The 17494-nt window shown below is 39.2% G+C and overlaps 1 protein-coding gene across 4 annotated transcripts in view; it reads right to left on the reverse strand.

Annotated features, from left to right (window-relative positions):
* Positions 1-17494, reverse strand: part of SHC2 (SHC adaptor protein 2) — a 584758-nt gene that overhangs the window by 136849 nt on the left and 430415 nt on the right. For all 4 annotated transcript variants that reach the window (XM_044053899.1, XM_044053898.1, XM_044053897.1 and 1 more), the window contains one exon: positions 12377-12503. In XM_044053899.1, coding sequence (XP_043909834.1) covers positions 12377-12503 — 127 coding nt within the window. The remainder of the gene's footprint in view (positions 1-12376; positions 12504-17494) is intronic.

The following is a 17494-nucleotide window of genomic DNA, read 5'->3' on the forward strand; positions in this document are numbered from 1 at the left end:
CATCATGGAACTCATTAACAAAGACATTGGGAACCTCCAAACATATGACCCGGACCAGTTTGGCTTTGTTAAGGACAGATCATGCCTACTAAACTTGGTTGACTTCTTCAAGACAGTCACCAAGGCCACAGACGAGGGAAAGGTGGTTCACACAGCCTACCTTGATCTCGCCAAGGCGTTCGACACCATTCCTCACTCGGGTATTATAGAAAAACTCACCAACCTGAACATAAATCCCTACATCACATGATGGGTTGCCAACTGGCTTACAGACAGAACTCGCACGGTAAGAATAGCGGGCTCCAGGTCCAAGTGGTGTCCCACAAGGCTCGGTTCTGGGACCCCTACTGTTCTGCATATATTTCTTAGAAGTACAGGCAAACACAGGAGGACTATAGCTAACCAAGTTCACCGATGACTGCAAACTGGGAGCCATAACTGACTCTCCAGCTGACACGGACATCCTTCAAAAAGGCCTTACTGAGACAGACACCTGGTGTCAAAGTCATGGCCTCAAGCTAAATGCCAAAAAAATGCATAGTCATCCTGTTTGGGAAAAACAAAACACCCATGAATTACCACATAGGCAGCAGCCCCCTTAATACAGAAGAGGTAGTAAGAGATCTGGAGACCCATGTAGATAGTAATCTCTCCTTTGACAATCATATTGCCAAAGTAGTTAGGAAATCCTTCTATGTGGCCCATCTAATTACTAAGGGGTTCACATGTAGAAATAAAGAGGTTATAGTGCCCCTCTACTCGTCACTCATCAGACCTATCATAGAGTACAATGCCCCATTTGGGATGTACCTCACAAGACACTTCCAACAGCTGGAAAGACCACAAAAGCACCTCACCAAGAGGATTATTGGCCTCAAACATATGTCCTATGCAGCCCGACTGAAAAAACTCCCGCTGTACTCAGTGACATATTGCTTAATCAGAGGTGATCTCTGCCTGATTTACAAAGCCATGACCAACTCAGAATTGATGGACATGCTCCACCAAAAGAAATCCAAGTCACTGCGAGCCATGCACTGTAATGAGCTAAAGCATGCCACAACAATAAATAGAACATGCTGGAGGGATAGATTCCTGTCACAGAGACTCCCCATGCTTTGGAACAAAATTCCTAACTACATTAGGCAGAGTCCCTCACTAACACTCTTGAAGAGAAGCCTTGACGAGTGGATAGGTAACAGAAAACACACCCCTGAGATCCCTTCATTGGCTCTTCTTGACAGAGGCTCAGTTAATTAATCAATGGGGCGGCGAAAGCCGACACACTCTGGCTAGGCTTATACATGCCCTCGGGCAGATAGCCTAGTACCTACCTATGAACCTAAAAAAAGAAACTTCAAATCATACTAAAGCTTCCTTTTAGACTTAGGTATGCATTGATGTTTTATACTATTCCCTGGATTAGGTCTTTAAATTGATGACCTCTAGTGGCTATTAACTGAAAGGCCACTTCCTTTCTTGCGTATACTTCATACCATACTTGTGTTTCCTATTACATTGTTCCAGTTTCTGTAATATTCTCCCATTTCACAGGCCAAATTATATATATAGCTAATGCAATGTTTTGTATTATATACATCTTCTGCACTATGTACACTTAAAGGTTGCTCCGTCTTTCCTTCATAAAAATATTGCTACCAGATAAAACTAAGTATATGACAACAACTACTGCTCACTTTGCCTACCTTTAAATAATATTTTACACAGATCTAAACAGAGACATACATTTGTGCAGTTAATATATACTCATAAAAAATTATTAAAACATTTACATGTTCTTTTACTTGAGAGAACATATCATCCTAAATACCCTAGTGTTTATTCAACAGTCTTTTAATACTGCTTGCACTCCTATATGTGAACTGTAGCATTTCACCCAATCTGTTAACTACAACTTTACTGGAAAATAAAATGTCCCAGTATTGTTGTAAAATATTTCAGCCCTTCCACTTTAAGATGCATATCTAGTAATAGAACAAACCATATTATTAGAAGCTATGCTAAAATGTATGTCTTCTGATATAGTACAAGGTCTAGTTCTTCCAGATTCTGTCTCTGTTATATTACTCAAAAGAGAAACAAAAGAAGTGTTCAGATGCAACTTGTCTAAAAAATCTGTTCTTTACTGTTGTAAACATGTTTGGTTATCTTTATTATATTCATGGTAATATAGTATAAATGTAATAGTGTCCTTTTGCCTAGGTACCCAGGGCATTAGCGCATAAAGGGGCAGTGGATGTGCCTTGGTTAAGTTTTAACAAGACCAACCTAAGCCAGGAATTGTGGGTTTGATTCCCATCTGTAGTGATATTATCTTGATACAAGTACTGCTTTTTGTCAGACCCCAGTAGCCTAATTGATAAGGCACTGGCCTCCTAATGGAATGAATATAAAAGCTTAGTGAACAAATAGCACAGGTTTGGAGAGGGTCTGTGGTGGCAGCATGATTAAAACACTGGGAAGATGATAGGATATGGAGAGTTTTATTTAAAGGAGTTCACCCTTATGAACATATTGTTAAAATGAAGTACTATAAGTCTCAGTAATGTAGTTAGTCCTCCTCATGGTTTTTGTAAGTAACACTACAGAATGTCCAAAAGAAAAAAAATGCTGATTATAATAAAACTGCGCAATAGAATTGATACAAAAGAATGTGTAGAAAAGATGAAAAGAGATATAGCAAACTAGATGACTGCTTTAACTTACATGTACCTTTACTTGACAAAATTCATTGCCAAAATGTAATAACGTATCAAGAAAGCCATACACAGCTGGAGGGATGGGAGTGGTACAATAGTAATACATATAAAAGGGAAAAAGGAACATGGTGGTATGCATATCACATGACCTAAAGGCACATAAACAGTTTGGGAAGGCAGCGAAGAAGGGAGAATCACTGGGATGTAGAGCAAAAAGCAGGTACAGAGTAAATCACATTAATCTGACTAGTCTTAAATGCAAGGTCAAGGAAATGATTATCATTGATCTGACAAATAATGACATAGGAAGCCTACAGACACTGGATCCTACCCCATTCAGTTTTGTCAAAGGCAGTGCATGCCTGGTTAGTGGACAAAGGCAAAACAGTGCACACTGCCTACTATGACTTGACTAAGGTGTTTCATACAATACCTCACTCTGGTATTGTAGATAAACTTATACAGTTAGGCATAAATCCATATGTCCCCTGATGAATAAGCTGCTTGGCTCACTGATAGGTCACAAGAAGTTAGGATAGGGGAACCCACCTCCACAAAGAGGCTAATCACTAATGGAGTCCCTTAGGGCTCACTACAGGGTCCTCTCTTTTTTTGGCACCTACTTCTTGGAAGCCAAGGCTAACATTAAGATCCTCTAGCTGACCAAGTTTGCAGATTATTGCAGACTGGTAGCTGTCACAGAATCTTGCCAAGACATTAATATCCTCCAGAAAGGCCTAATACTGGCAAATAACTGGTGCCATTGAGACTGCTTATAACTCAGTGCCAGGAAATGCATAATAGTACCCTTTGGGAAGTGTGTCACTCCAGGAAACTACCTCATTGATAACACACCTGCTCAGAGTAGACACAGCAGTCAGGGATATATGTGAAAAGTAACCTGGCTTTCAACCAACATGTGTCTACGGTAATAAGGAAATGATCCTATGTTGCTCAACTTATATGCAATGGTATGACATCTAGGTCAAAGAAAGTCATAGATCTACTGTACTCAGCCCCCATCAGATCCATTATTGAGTACAAAGCTCCCCCTTCACAATGTACCTGACCAGGCACATGCAACAACTGGTGCGTTCACAGAGATTCCTCACAAAAGGAAAACAGGGTGTTAACAACATGTGCTGTGCAGATTGCCTCAAAACACTACACCTATTCTCTGTCTCCTACAGACTATTGATGGGTGATTTATGTCTGTCATACAAGGCATTCCAGGACCCCACTATGATGGACCTGTTGCATGTCTGCAAAACAAATAGCACCAGAGCTACCTGATCCAAGCACTTAAACCTTGCTTGTGACATAACTAGGACATGTTGGAGGGACAGGTATGTGTCTTCTAGAATATCCGTTCTCTGGAACAGGCTTCCCATGTACATGAAGCAGAGATCTTTCCTGACGCTGTTCAACCATAAACTGGACCAGTGGATGAGAAAATCAGAAATTCACCACTGGTTTGTCACTTGTGTCTCTAATGGATAGAGGTAAATTGTAAAAGTTTGACCACATGTGCCTAGCTTACACATGCACCTAAAAGTAACCTGTATGGCACCAAACTTGTTGGATACATTTGGGATGCATGGCTAGGCTTAAAAAGGCCCTTGTGGTGATTAGCCTAGTACATACCTATGAACCTAAGAGATTATAGGGTCCAAAACAGTGAATGAGTTCAAAAATGAAGGAGGATGCATAAGGTCATCCTTATGACAAACAGAGGTATATAGATCATTAGCTAAGAAGGGCCTGTAGCTTATTTAGTAAATATTAAGTAGACCCAGTTATGAGTGTGTGCCTTCAGTGGAAGGTTGGGCGCCGGGCTGGCAACTCGACACCGTAAAACTCCATGAGCAGACAGGTGATCCGCTGTGGTGACCCCTAACCGGGAAAAGCCGAAAGAAGAAGAAGAAGGTAGATCCAGTTATCTATATCATGCTTATTTGCCGTCTAAATACGTGCTGGTCTGCCCATGTTGTGATAGTGCAACAGCAAACAACAATACAAAGTGGTGCTATGATGGTTTCATGCATCTGTAGCTCTGCAGGTCTCACTGGCTTCATCAGAATCAAACAGTCACTGTATGAAGCAGACTTTTTAAACAACTCTCATAAAAACAGATTGCATCAAAATATTTGGGTAATGAACTTTCTTATTATAATTTGCAGATTATGCTTCCTTGAGGTTAGGTGATCTTTATTTTAACCCTTTTGTCTGAGGTGGTCTCACTTTGGAGTTAGAATAAATACGTTTGAGGGGTTTGTGAGGTGCACCCCCTACCCACATGGAGGTGCAGGGTGGCTTGGCTGCTGCAAAAACATTATATTTTTGTTTGCCTATTTTTTAGATCCATTTACAAAATACTTTTTGTGCGAGTTTTGCTCTAGTTTATACTGATTTATTAAGTCATGCTTTATCTTCACCTCCCTATACAGGAGTTCACATTTTTAGCTGAAGAAAGGATAAAGACGAACGTAAGCTGAATTTTTGACGTGCTTCCTACTTGATTTCATATCTGCTTGATAACCCTTGTTACTTTCTTTTTTATTTTGCCACATGTACAGTAAAGTTGTGGAGATATTTGTCTGGAATGATACGTCATGAATGTGGCAAATTCTAAACCTGAAAATGAATAAGGTGGGATCAAGTAACCTCCTTGACTCATTTACAGAACCTGCAACTTTTATCGGAAGAAAAATGCTAAATGAACCCAAAAGAAATCATATCACAACACATCAGCAATTCACTGCTGAATCTCAAAACATTGTAAAGACATTGCGGTCATGTGAGTTGTCATATTATTGGTTTCAGGTCTAGATGCAGGATGTTGGTGCAGAAGTGAGGTCATAGAATGGGCTCATTGTGTTAGTAGGAAGGTAGCCATGGCTGAGTCATACAATTTAGGAATTTATTTATATGTTTAGCTAGCTGATAAGTGATGGCTAACCCTAAGTCTCCTTGCAGCTATGACTCTGGGACAAAGCAGCTGTTGTGCAGTACTGTTCCTTGGAGACAATACAGATTCATAGATCCAAAGGAACAGAGCAGAAGTTTAAAATATGGAGTCGCCACCTTTGTAATACAGATGAAAATGAATTATTTAAAGCTTTAAGCACAAAGGATTAATACTTTCGAATCAGAATGAGATGCAGCAAAGAAAGATTGTTCAGTAATATAATCTGAGATGTGAATAAACGATTTATTTAATTAGCTAGAAAACAGCATTTATTAGATGGTCGGGGTAGCTATCAACCATTAAAGACCCATAACTCAAGTACCTACCTGTCAACCTCTTAGGACAAGAAATCTGGATAACTCTAAAATAATGGGGGGACAAAGGTAAAAAATCAGGGACACCAAGTATCACTCTTATAAACTTAGAAAGTTGTTAGAATAACAGGATTTTGTGTTAGCATGCATTTTCTGAAGGATATGAAGTCTGAAACTCAGTTATGTCATTATTTAGTGACTTCAATCCTCAGTGATTAGCCAGAAAACCACAAATTTTATGAGGAACAAACCAATAAAATGAGGCAGAATTTGGACAGTTGAGAGGTATGCACAAGTAATTACATGTATACAATCAGTGCTAGATACAGAAGCATTGCATAAATGCACCCTTCCAATGCCCAAATCCCTTCCTTCTCCGCCGCTGTTCCTATACTCAACTCTTCCTCCTCTACCTTATATCTACTTTCCCTCTTCTCCAATTAATAAAGAGTGAGGTGGTAACCACTGTAAAACTAGTACTAATTTTAGTAGGCTTATTTATAAGTTGCTCATTATGGAAATATAGGATGTGTTTATAACAAAGTAAGTACAGATACTTCAGATAGCTAAATTAACTACTGTGACCTCTGTAGGCTGTTGCTAGGGCCACAGGACCCAAAAAAAATGTTATCAAGGAAATAAAAAATGCAAACCGATTTGGAAGCTTAAGTTGATAGAGACAGTCATTATATATTTCACTTTGTTGACTGGGTAGGTAGGCTAGTCAGATGACCCTTTTCAGCAATGACCCAGGTACAATGTTATAAGGATTAGCTATGATAATACATTAAATGCAAATTACATATCAGTTTCAAAACAAACATAAGCATTATCATGCTACAAAACACTGTACTCAAAAAAAGGAAATATATTCATTAGGAAAATTTATTTAAAAAAATGAGTTTGAGTTTAGTTATATACAATGTTATTAAACTACAAAGGTATATGATGTTATTAGCTACATGGGATATTAGGTTCTGGTCCTTAATCAGTATCATGAAAGCATGAGCATTTGGCTTCCTCAAATGGGTAGTACTTAATGCTTCTACTATACTAATGCACTTCATATAATTTGATAGATGGTTCAACAGTGCAGGCCGTGCTCTAAAGAAAACGTTTTCACCTATAGATATATAAATAGATATAGATTGATTTATATGGATCTACTTTACAACACTGACACTCTAAAACATCAAAAAATAATCTCAGTGAATGCAAACGTACCATAAAAAATAATAATAAAACACTGTTTTTGCAGGGGGCAAGCCCCACTGCACCCCTCACCCCCTGCTTAATTATATATAATAACTCTGAGATTGCATAATCTTGAGGAATCCCCTGTTCATTCAGTTGAGCCATATATATATATATATATATATATATATATATATATATATATAGTTCCCCTTCACAAGATCAAATGGATGGAAGCTCGAAATACATAATCTCGAGACCAGAATCTCGAACTTCCGAATTGTGAATGGGAGCCTGAGGTTTAGAAAAATAAAAAGTTAACTTACCTTATTGCAGGGGGCCAGGTCCCCCTGTACCCTAGCAGTTTAAATGTGAATGTTCCGTGACCGCACTATAGCGGAGGAATGGAAAATCTTCCGTTTTGCGCTTATGCGTATAGCGTGGAATGGGAGATTTCCCTTTCCTTCACTATAGTGCGATCTCAGAGTAGGTATATTTAAGTAGGGGGGTGTGGGCCTGCGAAAACATTTGAAAGGTGTTTTTTTTTCTCCATTTCATTTTTTCGAGTTTCTCTAAATTCAAGATTGTAGTTTCGAGTTTATGACTTTCGAGTTTAGAGAACTTCGATCATATGAAGGGGAACCACATGTATATACATATATATATATATATATATATATATATATATATATATATATATATATATATATATATATATATATATATATATATATATATATATTCCACCAGGGAATATCTCAGGATTCCAGGTTTCAAGGTTTTTACAGTTGCATGATTCCTTTGGCCAGACTTGCCTTGAGGAAAATTCAAATTCAAAGCAGCTTGGGCCCAACTACTGGAGTCTGTAAAAAGGGTGTTACTGTGGTGGGTGAATCAGTTGTCTTTCATTCCAGGTTCCTTTTTTTTTTCCTTCCAGCTCCTGCTCAGTCTATAACCAAAAATACCTTTGACTTTGCCTGGGGAGCTGTATCCAAAGGGATGAAATTTCAGGGTCTGTAGAACAAGCAGGACAAGTTAAAAGACAAAAATGACAATGTATTGACTGCATTAATACGGGTCTATATTAGATGAATGAAAGTTCATCTTAGCGAATGCTCACATGAGCGAATATTGTGGAACTCGAAAGCACAATTGTGAGATCGCGGTACAGTGAGGATGGGAATATTTGCACTGTAGTGCGATCTCGGAGTTGGAATATATATTTAGCGGGGGTGTGGGAGGCACCCCCCCCCCACAATTGCAGTTTTGAGTACCTGGATATTCGCTCAGTAGCTCTGGTAGTCTAGAATTAGCAGCTCAGCAGAATCTGACCCTCCGGTCTACTTGTAAGGGCAGAACATTATAGCAGACAAGCTGAGCAGAACCAGTACAGATCCCCATGAATGGAAGTTGCGCCCAGGTGTATTCCAGGAATCCATCTTGATGTGTGGAATGACAAGTAAATCTATATGCATCCATTCACAATACACATTTCTGCTTCAGGACTCCTTGCATAAAGGCCTAGGAAGACAAAAGCCTTTTCATTCCCATGTATATGGCTCTTACTGTCTGCTTTTCCACCATTGTCTGTGATAACCATGGTTCTTCTAAAGATTCAGAAAGACTCTCCAAAGATGATACCAGTAACTCCTTTTGACCCAGGCAACAGTAGTACTCCCTTCTTCTTAAAATGGCCAACGACAATTACCACAAGCTTCCTCACAGGATGTATTTATTCACATATGTTTGATATACCCTGACCATCAGTTTCTTCAATTCACTGCCTTAATGATAGAATTATTTTCTGAGGGTGTATACCTAATACTAAAGAAGGTTAAGAAACCTGCAACCAGAAAATCAAATTTAGCTAAGTGGAAAATGTTTTCTAGCTGGTGCCAAATCAAGAACCAGAATACTTTTGAAGCTCAGATACCTCTAGTTCTATAGTGTTTGTGTGGGCAGTATTAGAACATGAACACTCATCCACCTACTTAACTGAACAAACTAACTGAAACTTCAACAAGTGTCTTTATTCCTCTCACAGGGAGGGTATCAGAGAGACAGTGTATCCTAGATCTGCTAACTAAAGTGATTTTATCTGGACTAATTGTTTGTACTCTGTTTCTTGTTAGTCCTGTGACCTTCTGGTTCACAGGTGGGATACCAGATTTCACCCAAACCTTCTAAATCACCTCTGTTATCCTTCACAAAGATTAGATAACTTTCATAACAAATCTTTCCTTTATGCCTAAAGCGGTTTCAGAATTTCCATTAGTCAGGCTATTAAACTCTGTTTTTCTATCCAGAGCAAAATAGGAAATAATGAATTCTACACACTCTGGATGTTCAGAGGCAACTCACATACTACACTGATAGGGCAAACATTCTGCAGGAATTCTAATTGGCTGTTTATTTCCTATAAATGTAAGAAAAAGGGATAATGAGTGTCAAAACAGGCACTTTCTAAATGGTTGTCTCATGTCATTGCTTTTTGTTTTTCTCACCATAACACTCTTTCAGACACAATCAGGGCTCACTCTGCTAGGGCTTTGGCTGCTTCTGTGGCTTTTTGGAAAGGGTCAGACCCTAGAAATATACTAGAGACGGCAACTTGGTCATCTCTGCACACCTTTACCAGACACTACAAACTATATTTATCTAGGTTGAGCACAGATTCTGGGATCTGAAACTTTTTTCTCCCACCTTTCATTCTAAGCTCTGGTATTCATGCCATATAGGTTAGGCTACTGCAATAGTGATCTAATGATAAACATAGTAAACTTACCATAACAGGAGAGGTCTGAATATATAACTGTTAGAGAAGGAACACCCTCCTTCCAACCTCCTCCTTTTTTTCTTTTTTATGCCAGGGTGTGGCTATTTTCATTTCCTTTTCTCCTACTACATACCTAGTTGTCAGGGATCTAGTCTCTCCTGCTCTGAGGCAAGAAAGCTCTGAGAGTTTGATGCCCTAAACACTGCCTTTATACCACTCTCCTGAGGTGTACAGTAATTAAAACATGGAAGGTTACCTAAAGCTTTCGAAGCTGGCCAGTTGTCCAGTCATTGACAGGGTATGCTTCATATAGCTTTGGCTACTGCAACAGTTGTCTATCTGAACATCTACCATTACGGTAAGCGTACTTACACAACCGTACTTTCCTTCATTGCCCCAAACCCAAACACTCCCTTCTTGTTCCCTAAACCTGAATTCCAGAATTACTGTCTAACACTAAAACTCTCCTGTAACCCCTAAATGTAAATTCCCCAATCTCTCTTTTACTCTAAAACTTTCCTCCTGCTCTCTGACCCTAAATCTCCATTTAGCAATTTAGAAGTGTAAATGAAAGAAAGCTGCCCGTTTACTTACACTGCTAAGTGCAATCACATATGTGCACTAGACAAAAAATACAATTAAAGCAGCAATCAAGCAAACCCAGTCTGACCACCAATGAAGCAGCTTTGGAATAAAGACAGTTCGACATCTTCTTCTTTCAGCTTTTCCCAGTTAGGGGTCACCACAGCAGATCACCTGTCTGCTCATGATTGGCAGTGGAGCTTTTTACAGTGTTGAGTTGCCAGCCCGGCTCCCAACCTTCCACAGAAGGCACACACATGCATACACTAACTCCTAGGGCCAATTTAGAATATCCAATCCACTTACAGCATGTATTTGGGATGTGGGAGGAAACTGGAGCACCCGGAGGAAACCCACGTGACCACAGGGAGGACATGCAGACTCCGTACAGAAGGCACCCCAGCCGAGGATCAAACTGGAGAACCTCTTGCTGTGAGGTGGCAACGCTAACCACTGCAACATCGCGGCCGCCCAAAGGCAGTTCAACATACTGCTGGAAATCTTACGTTCAACAACAGATTTGAATAAATGAATGGAACACTGTGTGTGTGTGTGTGTGTGTGTGTGTGTGTGTGTGTGTGTGTGTGTACATGTGTGTGTACATGTGTGTGTGTGTATATATATATATATATATATATATATATATATATATATATATGTAAACACTCATACTCGCACACATACTCACTTGCAGAATGTCCAGATTTTTGCCGTACCGTTTTGGTCTGTTCCTTATAAAATCTATTGTTTTCTTGCAAATCATTGAAGATAGAAGTCAAATAATGACATATGTTTGAGTTTCGGACTTCCTGTCTTCCAGAAAATATATGCTAATGTAAAACCTATTATTCTATCAACTTCTTAAATTTATAAGATCAGTATTAAAAATCTGTGACTGATTTTGGGCCTTTGCCACTCCCATTATTTTTGGCTTTGTCCCATTGAGGTATCTCTCAGAGAAACACACACACACACACACACACACACACACACACACACACACACACACGCGTGTACAAGTATTTAAAAGTGTTCAGTCCCATATCTCTTAACATTTATTTACTTTTTTTAAACGAGAAACATCTTTATTAAACTATCATGTATGACATAGGCCATGTTACATTTATATAAATGATAATAAACTGTAGCGGCACAATCTCTGATGCAAACATTTCTTAACCTTTATTGACCAAAATGTGTGATAAACTGTGTAACAAGTAGGCAAAATGTCTAACACATAATCAGACATGAAAATAGATCTGCAAGCTATATTTAAAGCAAGTACAGCAATTACTTTAATGCTTGTAAACTACAGTGCACTATGAACTCCTTTTAAATGTATACTTTTATTGATCTTTTCACTGTGTAATACAGGGCTCTGCTGTGGGTGAAAATGTGCAAACACTCCTCAGAATATATGACATTTGAGATGTAGTGAGCACCATTTTCCCAATGAAAAAATACATCTACAGCCTAAAGTCTAAAAAAGTGGTGGAAAACAGAGGGTTTTTATGTACTGAGAAATGCTACTGCGTGTTGATAATGTTTTATATGCGTATGTCATTCTCTCTTTCTGTTGGACCTGTACACCTGATTTACTGCATTTTCATTGTGTTACATTACACTGAGTACTGGTTAGATGCTATTACCTAAGCAGGCTTTCTTCCTGTTACTTTTTCTGCTGCACTCTGCATACTATTCATTTTAGTTGCTTTGCCTAGAATTCCCTTGGAAAGTAAAGCAATAAGTTTCTGTCTCTGTTATGGTCATTTTTAAGAAATAAAAGAATATAAGTGTTAATATCAAAATAAATCCTTCCTACCTGTCCAGTGGTGTGACCAATTTTGGTGGGCTGTGCAGGTACTGCTTGAATCTCAGTTCAAAAGCTTGACCAATTGTACTGATAACGTTTTGTGCTAATCCATCACAGCATTCCAGGATATGGCAAGCTGATCACAACATGACATGGACATTAAAGAGACAAGAGGGAGAAAGAGGTTGAATCGCTTGTTCAATTAAAATGTTGAGAAATTTGAAAACAGTTTTTTTTTTTTTTTAACTGGGAAGGCCTACATATTACTAAAAACTGAAACCTTAGCCTGCGTTTGCCAGACCCTTCATCAGGACTTACAGTACATTGCATTCATAGTACATTGCATTCATATAGTTTCTGCTCATAAATATACAGAAACACATGCAGTAGTGACCGCATAAAGCTGTAAAGCAACTGCTGGCATGGCCTATTGCAATGAATAATAAGCTGTCAGTTCTATCTTGCTGACATGGGTTTGCACATAGCCCTCAGTTACATACAGTGTAGCTATTGAACAAGTCACTCTTGCAGAACAAATGCTCCTTGTTGCTCTTGGAGATAAAAGAGTTGTATTTAGTGGATCTTATGTTGTTAGCAAAAAAGAAAGTAGAAAATAAAAACAGCAATACTGTATGCAAAGCCACTGAGTTCTACTCCAGTCCTCGTCCTCTACTTTTTCTCTCTCTTTCTCTTACTCCTTTTGTCCTTCTCCCTCTGTCTTATATTCATTCATTCTCAGATTAAACAGTTAATTCATTGCAGGGTTGTAGAGGAGGCAGGGCCCATCCCAGCAGTCAGTGGGTGTAAGGCAGAGAAGATGTTGCTGACCAGCACCAAGCCATTGCAGAATACAGAGACAGACGCACACACACACACACACACACACACACACACACACACACACACACACACACGCGTGCACGCACACGCACACACACACGCACACACACACACACACACACACACACACACACACACACACACACACACACACACACACACACACACACACACACACACACTCACACTGAGCATACACAACTCCAGACAGTTTGAAGGAGCACCAACTCAACCTTTGGGATGAAGGAGGAAAGCAGAACACAAAACAAAACCTCATAGGGACACAGTGAGGTCATGCAGTCTTTACACAGAAAACTGTAATAGGGAACCAAACACGGGTGGGGTGGGGATGCAGCAACACTGAACATTGCCCCACTGTGCTGTCCCCCACATATAAGCGTGTGTGTGTGTGTGTGTGTGTGTGTGTGTGTGTGTGTGTGTCTGTGAGAGTGTGTGCATGCATGTGTGCTCACATAGGCATATGCATCTACATATGTACATTTATATGCACACACAGACACACACGCACGCACAGTAAATATGTTAATATATGTGGTCTGGTATAGCCCAGACATTACAGGAGGAAGGCTTGAGGGTGGGTAGATTTGGGAAATGGGGAAGTGTCTGTAAGACATTGTGGAAGGAGAAGTTGTATCTGCAATGTGCTGTTAGATGTGGATGCTGCATCAGGCCCAATATTTTAATCTAGGGCGTAATGAGGGCTAGCGGATCTCAAATAACCGGTAGCATTAAGTGTGTACAGAGTGTTGCAGAACTGTGCTGTGGAATACGTTAAGTGATGGTGCTGGTTCTAAAGGAGTTGCTTTTGATTGGTTCAGCAGTTGTTATACCAAGCTGATACAACTCAGGGGTGAGAGTAATTAGAGGATATTGTGGGTAATGCCTCCCGTGATGGGGAATGGAGGGGAAGCCACCACATAAATGAGTTATTGAAGAGTTATTTTCAGTGTGCTGGAGTTAGAATTGCAATGTTCCACATTTCTGGCATTCAGCCTGATGTGTTAATTTATGATTACAGATTCAAAGCTGTGGGCTTTCCACTGATTTGTAGTAGTCATTACAAATCCTCCAAAGCCATAACATCTGCACTCATGTTTCTCTAAGAAACTATATTATGAACCTCTTCTTTTCTCTTGCAGGTTTTAGCTTGAAATTCCGTGCATGTCATTTACAATGCAATGTCATTTTTTAAGACTATAGTCTGGAAGGGGATCAAACAAATTGCAAACATCAAGATACATTTTTGTAATTTGCATACGAATTTTAATCAAGATAAGGGATCCAGCAGAAGGCTTCATAAGTTCTCTCTGTCCACTCTATCAGATCTTTGCTTCCTTTTTGGCAGATGTGCAGTTTATAGATAGGGTTATGCATCTGTCAGTATGTGCTCACTGCACCAACATTTGGCACGTTCAGTGCAGTCAACAGCTGCAGCTGAGTCCTGTGTTAACATCAGCAGCGCAGTGAATGCCTTAAATTTCTCATGATCTGAACAAATAGTTTTGCAGTTGCAGTGTAGGGAGCACAGTGCCACAACCTTTGTGCCCAGCAGCTGATTGCCTTGGTAATGAGCAGAAAATGGAGGCATATTATGAAGGTGATGGAGAGCATCACAGACTATGTGCCTTTAACTATGACAGTGGTAAAACTACCTCAACAATGGATGCATGCTAACAGAAGGGTGCACCATATCACAGCCTATGCAGCTAGCAATGTACCGGTGTTGACATGGCTGGAGATTTGCCACTGTGTCAGAGTATGGTACATTGGAGCACAGTATACATCCTAGGGGATGTAGAACAAACCTGTCACTATCATTTATGTATATGTAGGTTGTATATATACATACACGTGTGTGTGTTTGTGTGTGTGTATGTGTGTGTGTACTACATATCTCCAAGGTAAGAGCTGTATGCATTCTGGTCCTTGAAACTGGACTAGTATGCAGGAATGAGCAGCACCATTCATTAAATTTTGGTCTTTTGAGTTGGCCGTATTACCTATTTCTTTATGCTAGCCCTTATTTGCATCTCATTAGAACTTTGTATTCAGTCACTAATGTCAATGTCCTGCTGCCATGGAATCGAAATCGATCCTTATTGCACTGTACTAGGGAAAGTATACTCACACTTACTTGTCTGTACAGTACGGGGTTTCTGTGCAGTAGTTTAAACATACAGTTTGTCATCTAACTTTTTTTTACTTTTGTCATAGCTATTTTTGACAGCCATCACTGAATTTAGGCATCTTCCATACCTCATCCCAATTTGCCCTCCTCCCAGATTCTCAAACTCTGGTGTCCCCCACTGGTGTGACCCTTCACAACAAGCATCTCCATTCAGGGAGAGGACCTCCCACACACACAACACCCCAAATCCTGCGCATATGGGCTCATCAGGTGTATAACGAGCCAGAGCACCAAGAGCGTGTGTGTATGTGTTCTTTTAGTTGCGTGCAGGGAGATACCAGTACCTGACTATGAGTGCAGATACATTTTCTGCATGTAGGTTTGTGTATACGAATGACTGAATTGAAAGAATGCTAGTACATGAGACACTACCACTCCAGCAGTGAAGATAATGCTAACTACCCTTTGATGGCAACTTTGTGGTTTCCATTTTTTTATGTCTGCACGGTGTCACTGTTAGACATGGCAGCTTCAGTACATGGCATTGCTGTCCCTGAATTGCTTTAATCCTTTTACTTCTGCTTGGTGCACATTAGAATACATCTTTAGCAGCCTTGATAACTGTTGTCTGTGACTCCTGCATGTATTTCTAAGCCATTTTCTGTGCATTAGCTCTTCACATCAACAGTACGTATCATTGTAAAGTAGTAATGTAAATAAACTGGGCACAGAGGATTCAATTAACACTGAAAATAAATGGTTATTACTTTGTTTTCCCAAGATTAGTTCACAGTTTGGTAAGGAAATAGGTCATTTTGCCCACTGTTCATTGTTGTTTGAATTCAGAATTAATATATGTACAGGTGCAGGAGTATGGGGTTATGGGCGCCTGTTTTGTTTATTTACAGTTTAATGGGCAAAAAAAAATGACAGGTTGTGATCTCTATGTTGAATCATAATGTACTTTTACAGTAATGATTGAATATAGATCCAGTATGTACTATATGCATAAATTCCTACTCCATGCTCAAACAGAGACCTCATTTAGTATAACAGTATTTTACTCCAGCATCATACACATGTTGTGTGAACTATCGCTTTTTTCTTCTCCTATTCCTGCTATAATGTAGCATATCCTCCCCTAGTCTTAAGTTATTTTCTCCATGCCTGCCAGTCATCATCCCTCTCATTTAAGAAAGGCCAACTCGTCCACCATGGGTGAGAAATGACCACGGGAGGCCATAACTAACACAGCCTTCAGGCTTAACTATGTGGCCCTAGACCCATCTCAAATGGCTGATGTGTACATAATGGCTTCTTCCCATTTGCATGTGTACACTCCAACTCATGTACTGTGAAGATTACCTCATGAATACAGATCGTCAGGTTCATGTGCACATCTGCAACCTACGTATCACGACATATCAAATGCTTTTCTTTTTCCCAATACCACAGATATTTCTTCCTTGTTTTTATCCTTTAATATTGTACTTAATCTTGCCTGTATTATTTTAGTGAGTGTAATTATAATTATTGTCTGTATTATTTTTGACAATATTTTATAATCCATGTTTATTAATATCAGTGGTCTTCAGGTTCACTCTTGAGATTCATTTTTCAGACTAATTTTATTAATCTCTTTTTTCATACCATTCCTGAACCACTCATTGAATACATCACAAATCAACTTTATGTACCATGTATCTGAACTATTTTAGAATTCATAAATAAATCTATCCTCAGCTGGAGTACATTTTAACTATTTGCAGATTGCACAAATGTCATCTACAGTAACCAATTATCCATAAACTTGGCTTGTTCACTGGTAAGTCTTTTCATGTGCCATAGTTTTTTACAATAATTCTTTGTACCCTTATGAAATTGTCTTTCAAATTTCTGCTTCATTTAAATTCTCTTAATTTATTTTTAAGACCCATCCCCATTGCTTAATCAATATGCATATTTCCCTTTCCATATTGTTGCACTCTAATCAGCAATTGTTTTTTTTCTATTATACCAGCTATCTGTATTTCACATTCTATCCTGAATTTATGCCTCAGCACTTTCTCTTTCAAGTTTTACTTAAATGGAGGACACCAGTCCATTATAATGACAGCAAATGTGCTGCGTATGATAAC

This window comes from Protopterus annectens, chromosome 13.part0 (genome assembly GCF_019279795.1).
Source record: "Protopterus annectens isolate FY-2018-M chromosome 13.part0, PAN1.0, whole genome shotgun sequence".
NCBI classification, from domain to species: Eukaryota; Metazoa; Chordata; order Ceratodontiformes; family Protopteridae; genus Protopterus; species Protopterus annectens.